General features: G+C 36.2%; 1 protein-coding gene across 4 annotated transcripts in view; it reads right to left on the bottom strand.

The window, feature by feature from the left end:
* Nucleotides 1-554: 554 nt before the first annotated feature.
* sipa1l3 (signal-induced proliferation-associated 1 like 3) overlaps nt 555-9998 on the bottom strand; it is a 306750-nt gene continuing 297306 nt past the window's right edge. For all 4 annotated transcript variants that reach the window (XM_039768114.1, XM_039768115.1, XM_039768116.1 and 1 more), the window contains 3 exons: nt 8524-8656; nt 6993-7074; nt 555-1352 (listed from right to left, as the gene is read on the bottom strand). In XM_039768114.1, coding sequence (XP_039624048.1) covers nt 1209-1352; nt 6993-7074; nt 8524-8656 — 359 coding nt within the window. In that variant the 3' untranslated portion in view covers nt 555-1208. The remainder of the gene's footprint in view (nt 1353-6992; nt 7075-8523; nt 8657-9998) is intronic.

Here is a 9998-nt window from a genome sequence, read left to right as displayed (position 1 = left end):
GACTGTTACAAATAAACCTAGACTGCTTTTGCCTGAGCACAATGGCTGTTCTATTTTTTTAAATAATAAATAATTTTAAAAGCCTAAATTTAAATTAACTAAAAGAATAATGAATCAAGGCTTTTACTATCTGCATGAAAGGCAAAGAATAAAGTTTACATATAGCTTGAGAGAAGAAAAAAAAAAAACCAAAAACTAAGTATACTTTGCTGTATTCTTCTCCTGAGAATGAGATATGGTCCCAAAAATTATCAGCTATATGAATATACCTTAATGCTGGGAAGACAATAAAAAAGGTCATCCTCACAAGCAATCTGTTTAAACACCAACATTTAAGTGCTGTTTCAGAAACTAGCTGTATCAAAATAAAATTGCCACACAGTACAACTTCAAGTGATTGTTTTTGTGAAAAGGCTGTTGACCGAATTCTTAGGCCTCATATAAAGAATGTAGTACCTAATTACTTTGGCAAGAAGAGAAACAACAACAACAACAGCAAAAGAAAATCGATGCCAGCTAGTGTCTTTAAATGTTTCTGCTTTAAAAAAAAAAAAAAAGATAATAATCTAAACGTCACTCAGATATTTTTTCCTTTAACTTGCCAGACAGTTATTTTTTTCATATTCAAAGTCTGAAATTGCAAAATCACATAGACACTCTTTACAAGAAGCCATTCTGAACAAAATACCGCCAGTTTTTGAAGTCTGAATGATGGACTGCTCAATTAGTTTTTCAGATCAAATATACAAAAACATAGCCGACTCTGGGCTTTTTAATAGAATAACAATAGTCTTGGTGACTGATTCTCACCAAACTGGCTCAGAGTTTCAAAAGTCTGGGTTGAATTTGTCTTCAGATATCAAATGGTATTGAGTATTCCAGCTGATTCCATTCCAGTGTGGTTATTCCTACATATTGCGCTCCATCATCAGTCCTCGGGAGTGACTTTTTTTTCCTTCCTGGAGGAATACTGAGAACATCACAGACACCTAACTGTTTGTAGTGAAATCTGTTGATAACTGTTACTCAGCTCTTACTTTAAATACAGTTCACTCAATCCAGGAGGGAAAAACTCTATTATTTAGCTGCACCAAAAAAAGTGGTTTAAATGTTTCATTTCAAGCTTTTTACATGTATCTTCAATGAACATTTCCTTTCTGGAAATAGGTCAGATACTCGAACCTGCTCAAATCTGGGTCCTTTCATGTCTACTTCCTTTCCACAGAGTTGGAGAAAATCTGGCTGAACTTCTTTAGCTGCTCACTAGCTGTCAGAGACTCCTCTTGAAGCCGCTGGTTATTTTCTCTTAAACAGGCTACTTCAGCTAGCAATGCAACCTTATCTTTCTTTTCCTGGAAACAAAGAAAGCAGTATTAATTTACAATTACCCACTTATCAAAAAAAGTGATAATTTTATATTTACACGGCTGCTGTAAATACTGCACCAGCATGTGTTTAATCAACAACAGCAGCAATGCTAAGGAAAGATGAAGAAAAAAATAGCTAATATGAATACATACAGTGCCTACAAAAAGTATTCAAACTCTAAGATGTTGATGTTAAAAATCTCAATGGTTTAGTACCGTCCACAGTTGTATGACACAAACTACAGATGTTCAGTTTTGAATATTCATACTGTAAAGCATTTCTTACAAAAGATCCCATTTTTTTTTATAAAAGATCCCATTATAAACAGTGCCTATAAAACATATTCACCCCTTATATAGAGAGAGGGGGAGGGAAGGACGAACAGAACTTTATTAGTCCCCTGAGGGAAATTGGGCTTTTTACAGAAGCACCTTAAACAAATAAATACCTAAATAGGTAGATAAGTAAATATGTAAATAAATAAATACACATACACTTTGGTCTGAACACACAAAAGAATAACTATCAAGAAAGAAAACTTCTGACATGGCTGCCACAGTCCAAGTAAGACATATTGCTATTGTTATAAAGGAGCCCCAGTCGCGTTTCTCGACTTACTTCTGCTGAGTAATGGGTTGGCTGAAAATCCTGTGTTAGTGTGTCAGAGGGAGGATGTGCAGCATTGGTAATAATGGCACTCAATTTGGATTTAATTCTTTCCATTCGCTACAACCTCCAGGGGTCCATAGTGTGACCTATAACTGAGCTTGTCCTTATAATAAGCTGGTTGATTCGATGGGCCTCTCTGGAACTGATGTTACCAGGCCAGCACACCACAGAGTAGAAAATCACACAGAACATCACAGAGTTATAAAAGACAGGGGATGTCACTTCCCACATTACAGGAACATAATCTCTTAATGAAAAAATACCCTGCTCTGCCCTTTCTTATATAGTTCCTCTGTGTTCCGAGACCACTCCATCCTGCCATTAATGTGGAACACCACCCAACCCCCCGCCCCCCAAGTACTTGTAAGATGTTAAAAATCATAGTGTTTCAGTGCCATCTACAGTTAGTGCTTCTCAAACCACTGGATTGTGACCTACTTGTGGGTTGCAGGCCGCTGTTGGCGAGTTGCTATTGTTTATAATTGTAATGGGTTGCACTGAAAGTCACAAATGGGTTATGTAGTGAGTTGCTACAGGATGCTGCTCTGACAATCATGCTTGATCCCCCCTAAGCTGTGACGATTGCACTCAAATCTGCAAGAGGGTTTCAACTGTGACGAGTGCACTCGATACGCCAATGCAGACCAAAAATGGGTTGCAACACTAAAAACATTGAGAAACACTAAACAGTGCCTGTAAAATGTGCTCAACCCTTTGAAAGTTTTCACATTTTATGGTTATACAACATTGAATCACAGTGGAAAGAATTTGCTTAATATCAAAATTAAAGCAGATCTCTCCAAAAGTAATATAAAATAATTGCAAATATGAAACAACAAATTTGAAGGTGTAAACTGAAGAAGTTTTCATTCGATTCAAGTCAGTATTTAGTAGATGGCAGCCATGACAGCCTTGAGTCTGTGCATTTGCACATTTCCACAGAGCAATTATTTCCTTCCTTCTTTGCAAAACTGCTTAAGCTTTGTTATAAAGTGTTGGGATTGTAAGTGAATAGATCTTTTTTAAGTCCAGCCACAAAGTCTCAACTGGATTGAGATATGCACGCTGACTCAACCATTCCAGGGCATTCACATAGTTGGTTTTAGCATCTCCTAAATGTCTGTTATCATGGATTTTTACTCAAAACCTTTTCAATGGTTTAGTGAAAATGGTGGAAAAAGCAAAAAAAAACCTAACAGTTACAGGTGACCCTATAGACAAAAATATATGGGTCCAGAAGCATGGCAGGAATTGCACAAGTAAACAGACTTGTTACAACCAGGCAAACCTCATATAATGAAACTAGCAGAATACCCGTGCTTCGCAGCAGAGAAGTAGTGTGTTAAAGAAGGTACGAAAAAGAAAAGGAAAATTTTTTAAAAATAACGTAACATGATTGTTATTGTAATTGTTTTGTCATTGATATGAGTGTTGTTCTCATATCTATCTATCTATATATATATATATATATATATATATATACTCGAGCGGAGAAGTAGTGTGTTAAAGAAGGAAAGAGAAAGAAAAGGAAACATTTTGAAAATAACGTAACATGATTGTCAATGTAATTGTTTTGTCACTGTTATGAGTGTCGCTGTGATATATATATATATATATATATATATATATATATATATATATATATATATATATAGCAAAATACCAGCAGCTGATGTCATGTGTTAAAGAAGTTATGAAAAGAAAAGGAAACATTTTAAAAATAATGTAACATGATTGTCAAAGTAATCGTTTTGTGTTTTTGGCGGCGCGCCACGAAGTTGTTTTCGGTAGCTGCATCAGAAAATGTACCACGACGTCTGACACGCCTCCTTTTTACTCTTTTCTCACAGCTTGGATTGCTGCTGTCATATATATATATATATACACACACACACACACACACACATACATATATATATACATATATATACACATACATATCTTCATATCTACATATCTATATATGCATATCTACATATACACATATATATATATATACATACCTATCTACATCATATATACACACACATACATACATACACACACACAAAAATTATATATACAGTATGTGTGTATGTATGTACGTATGTATGTGTGTATGTGTGTGGGTGTGTATATATATATATATATATATATATATATATATATATATATATATATATATATATAGGGGTAGTGTGTGTGTGTATATATATATATATATATATATATATATACACACACATACATATATATATATACACATACATATACTTGTGTGTATGTTTGTATGTGTCTATATGTGTGTGTATAGCTTTGGTCACTGAGTGCAAGGGAAAATAATAAAATATAGTCTATAAGTTATTAAATAGTAAAACATTAACGTTTTAAGAAGTACAGGTACATTGAGCACTACTGGAGTGGTTGCGGGTAAACTACATTTTAAAGACTGTGCAACACAACAGGTAAGTAACTAATAGCAGCTAAAATATATATGGATCATCTCTCGGTAGTAGATCCCTTCTGAAAGGCGCTACACGACGGCTGTGGTATAGAAATTACATTTTCTATGTGAACGTTCAAATTTGTGCCTCTGGTAATGTACCTTACCGGCATTTAAAGAAAATTAGTTTTGTGTCCTCTGCAGTGTTAAGAGAGAAAGGCTTTGGTTTGGGATAAAAGGAAAAAAGGTGTAAAGAAAGGAAAGTTGCCTTTTTCTTTTATATAGTATAGAGAGATGTGTTCGCTGACGTTATGATCGCCTTTTGGGGACAGCCGCGGTGGGTCTTGTGTAGACTGGTGAGACGTCCCGCCATTAATCGGCTGTGATGGCACTGTCAGTCCTCCACTCCTGTGCGTGTCTTCATAATCCGAGGTGAGGACCTCATAATCGTATACGTGCAAAAGAAAGTGTGAATCGCCTTAATATTATTTTGCCGTGGTGTAGAAAAGGGGTCCCGTGTTTGCACTTGTCTGGGCTATAGCGCAGGGGGAGGATGAAAAAAATTAAAAGTGCTCACTTTGACTTAAGGCAGAAGCGCAGTCAGCGTCTCAAAGGCCGGCACAGCTATGCACGCGCACTGGCTGCTCGACTTTTGCAGGGCAGGAGACCACAGTTTTTGCAGACACGTTCATGATATCAAAAGTCTCAGTGCTCTTTGGATGTCATTCAAATATAATATGATATATAAATATATATATAAATATATATATATATATAATATATATATATATATATCAAAATACCCGTGCCTCGCAGCGGAGAAGTAGTGTGTTAAAGAAGTAATGAAAAAGAAAAGGAAACATTTTAATAATAATGTAACATGATTGACATTGTCATGAGTGTTGCTGTCATATATATGCCTGCCTAAATAAGTCACCCTCGCTTTGCTCTTACTTTATTTACCGTTCATTTAATCATGGCTAATGGCGGAAAAATTATAAAATGGAAGGAGGATGGCTTTACCAAAACAATTATTGATGGCGAATCGATTATTCATAAAGCTTGAATTGGTGATCTGTTTTTCTGTGTTAACCTCATATTTTTTCAGACTTCTTCTCAAACTAAGGTGGTGCGAGGGTAAAATGAATCGGGATGCTGATCAATGTAATCGGTGTACCAGGAAATCATGCATTGACAAAAGCTCCCCTTTGCTTGTAATGCAAAGTGTGATTAAATGCATTATTTTTAACGTTATGGAGCACATGCATCGAAGCTTCTCAGCTGTGCTTGTGCTAAGAAAAGGAAAGATTTTAAAAATAACGTAACACGATTGTCAATGTAACCTTTTGTAAGTAGTGCCTGGAGGAGACAGCGTGTGTATTAACTTGTGGATTTTTCTGTGAGTATTTGGTGGCAGTCTGACGAAGTTGCTTCGGAAGACGGCGTTAGCCGCGGAGCTCAGCTCAGAGCGAAATGAGATGAATGGGAGGGGAGATGATGACGTGACTCCACCACCCGCCTTAACTATCAATCCCCCACAAACACAGTCTCTCGGAATTTGCATAAGCACACCCTTCACCTACAATTTTAACTTAGTTACAAAGTGATCAAAACTCGTTTATATCCTCGTCCTCTCATTAAACTTGTATCCCGCATTACCTGTGGGCATGTGAAACGCCAGCGGTAGCCTGTCTATGAACTTAATTTAAAGTTTAGGTTTACACCGTGCTTTCTTTCCGAGGCAGCAGCACTCATGAATATGGTAGTATATGTCACTCGCTTGCTTCTTATTGTTTCGCTGCCTTCTCAATTATACAATGCATGTTTTCTTAAGCGCTTCTTGGAGGTCTTACTGGTTTTCTACGCACTGCGTTGACAGTCAGTTCACGTGATTATGTGGGAGGCGTGATGATGTCACACGAAACTCCGCCCCCCACGTCATTCCAGCTCAACTCCATTACAGTTAATGGAGAAAAATACCTTCCAGTTATGACCATTAGGCGTAGAAATTCGAAATAAAACCTGCCCGACTTTTGTAAGTAAGCTGTAAGGAATGAGCCTGCCAAATTTCAGCCTTCTACCTACACGGGAAGTTGGAGAATTAGTGATGAGTGAGTGAGTGAGTGAGGGCTTTGCCTTTTATTAGTATAGATTAATCACTGGTGTGCAGAATGTCATGTCAGGCTTTGACTTGAATGGGCTACAATAGTTGAAGACCAATCAGGTGCCAATTATATCAGTGAAAAACAAGAAAACTCATCTACCTGAAAAATCAGTTCTGCGAGTATTGTATAATACTGCTATTAACCTTTAAAAAAACAGAATAGCTCCTGATGAGTAAAGAAAAAGAAATGATGATACAGACCTTAATTTAATTTAACAAGTGTAAAAACACAATGGAAGGGAATCTGTCAATATGTGGTATTATTATGAGTACAATCTCATTCAGACTCAATGATTGCACTTTATCTAAACAAAGAATACCCACAAAATTGCCAGCTTTGAATATTCTATGCATAAACACAACTCTTACCTTCTCCAGGTCATTGTGGAGTTGCTTCAGCATGACCTCTAAATGGTACAATCTGCCAGTAAGGTCAGGGGGAACTTCCTCACTGAAACAAAGAAAAATAAAAACACTTGTATTGCCGAACGTCTACTGTATACCAGTGGTTTTTAAGTGCAGGTCTGGTTGGAGGCCATTGTTCTCAAAGGTTTCATAATCAACAAGACATTATTACCTTTAATTGATCTCATTATTTAATTAGCTTTCCATTTTCTATTTACTCTCCTATTTTACATTCAGCAAAGTGTATTCATGATAGATTTAAGACATATCTGCATTTTTTCCCATATCATTTGAAAACTAAAAAGTAGAAAAGAATTCCTACACTTTGTTTAAATTTCATTCAGTAAAAATTTAGCATACCCATTTGATAACTAACAGCTAGAATGCTTAATTAATGTCAGAGTCCAATAAAAAGATGACATTGGTTGGGATGAAAACCTACAAAGACAGGGGGCCCCTGCAGGACAGAACCTGACGACTACTGCAATATACTGTGTAAAGAAAACACAAAAGATTATAAAAGAAAGTCTAGTTTATACTTCTGGTCAAAAGGTGATCAGTAAGGGAAAAAAAAAACAAAAAAGAAAACACACATTACTCATTTGTAACAAAATTTCTTAATGTATAATTTATACTTGACCACACATTTGCTCCCCAAAAAACTGGAAAATAACATTTCATGCAAATGCAGAAAAACCTCTGATACTCGTATTTTGTTCTCTTCTTTCATTTCGCTAACACCCGTCAAGTGTGACTGATGACTATTTGTCCTGCACTGTAACTGTCTTCCATACTTGTAGATTAATTCAATACAACATTCACAAGATCAGGCCGTTATCTAATGGACTATGCAGCGCAACTCCTGGTCTATGCTTTGATATGTTATTTCTCTTTATAGATCACTGCACTGCCTCCCTGTAGCATCACATATTGAGTACATTATCCAGCATAATGACCCTACACTCCATGGGGTTATCAGTGCACATGGAGGCATGTGCACCAGTGGAACCCATGGTTGTCACTCACCATGTGGTTCAGCCGGTGGCAATGCTACAACTCTACAACAACAACATTTATTTATATAGCACATTTTCATACAAAAAAAAAAATGTAGCTCAAAGTACTTTACAAAATGAAGAATAGAAAGAAAGAAGAAACAGTAAAAAATAAAAATAAGTCAACATTAATTAACATAGAATAAGTAAGGTCCGATGGCCAGGGTGGACAGAAAAGGCTGGAGAAAAAAAAAAATTCTATTCTATAACTCTATTATGTCACACTGGCTTTGCAAATCATCATGGGGTGCAGGAGATAAAATTGATTGCCTGCCAGCCAGCCAGCCACACAGCGAATTTTCATGAAAAAAAAAATTGTTGAAAGAGGTTACTGGCCACCCAGAAAATTCAATGCAAAAGCTACTCTTCAGCTAAAACTGAATCAAGCTCATACACATACCTGCTTCTTACTAGGACTCAGGGAAATTTAATTGGCTTACCTTATAGTGGGCGTTGTTCTTGGAGTATTTTGTCTGTCATTGCCTGTGTGGGTGGGACCCGGGCTTTGCACTGGTCTGACGTCCGGGCTCACAGTAGAGTCATTGAGAGAGAAGAGAGATACAGCTCTCTGCACTGTAATGGAAAAAATAGACGCTTGAAAAAAAAAAAAAAATCAGGCAATTCACAGATAACAACTGGGACTGGTATGCTTATGGTAATACACAAAATTGCACATGTACTTATTTCTTTCATAAATTTACACAGTACTTTATCTGCCTTTTAAATGTCTCTCCTAAACTTTGAAATATAAACTCCTTTCACTACAGCTGTGTAGTTCAGCTTGCAATTAAGTAAAAAATATACTTGTTTAAAACAAGCTGCTGTAATTACCAAAGCAGTCTTAATTAGGAGTTAAATACTGTATACTGCCCTCCAGTGAGAGGAATTCACTCTTCAAAACAGTAGGGAAGCTGCATTGTGGCTGTGAAGAGTAAACAGTCTATGAAATATGACTCTCTAGCCTGATTCTAAAATAAAGCATAACAATAAAAACACTAATAAAAATGTAAATAGAAGTTAAAAGTAAATAAGAGTATGTACTGCTGTGGTCCTATACAATATGTCTGTGTGTTTATCTGTGTTCTATATACACACCTCTCCTCAGTTCTTTGTTTAGAGATATAGTTAACAAACTAATCTTTTGTAGAAATAACCTGGTAGCTAGAACTACTTTACTACAACTATTTTGAGCATTTAATTTAAGTGCTTTTAGAAGTAGGGAGTAGTGTGTACCCTAAATTTTAGCAATCCTCAGTCCCATGATCACTCTGTCCTGGATTCCTGCCTGACTCTCCCTGTACTTTGCACTGTATTGTACTGGATACAGAAGGACTTGTCTTGGATGACAGACTCCCATGCGTGTCAAATGCTTCTCCTGAGAGAACACTCTGTGCTTGCAGACAATGATCATTTTAAGTTCAGTTTCTAAGGGACTGTCACTTAACACCTACAATGCAGAGAATGGCTTATTACAAAAAAACGTTAACATGGGAGCCTAAATCATCAAAAGAGTCAAGACTGCTAAAAAGTGTTTGATGTTGTGGAGAATATTGTGGATGTATTATCAGACAGGAAGGAATACAACTTTCAGACATTTAAATATTACCTGTATAATATTTTAAATACTACTCTAGCTGTTTGGTATTCACATTGATACATGATTTAATTACTATTTTGATATTCCTAACATTCACCCTCTTTACCTTTTCAAGTAATCGACAGATGCAGAACTAATTACAGATGGTTGATGTAAATAAGATGGTTATTAAAATGGTAATAAAAGCGGACTTCGTAGAGTTTACAAAAAAAAAATGGAGGACATTCATTTAAGAAATTTGGAAGGAAAAGCAGATGAGCTCTCTCATTTGTGGTCTGATTAAACAGAGTCACAGTTGTTATTGTTCGAGAATGCACT

Source organism: Polypterus senegalus, chromosome 11 (assembly GCF_016835505.1).
Source record: "Polypterus senegalus isolate Bchr_013 chromosome 11, ASM1683550v1, whole genome shotgun sequence".
NCBI classification, from domain to species: domain Eukaryota; kingdom Metazoa; phylum Chordata; class Cladistia; order Polypteriformes; family Polypteridae; genus Polypterus; species Polypterus senegalus.
This window is presented reverse-complemented; position numbering and strand designations above follow the sequence as displayed.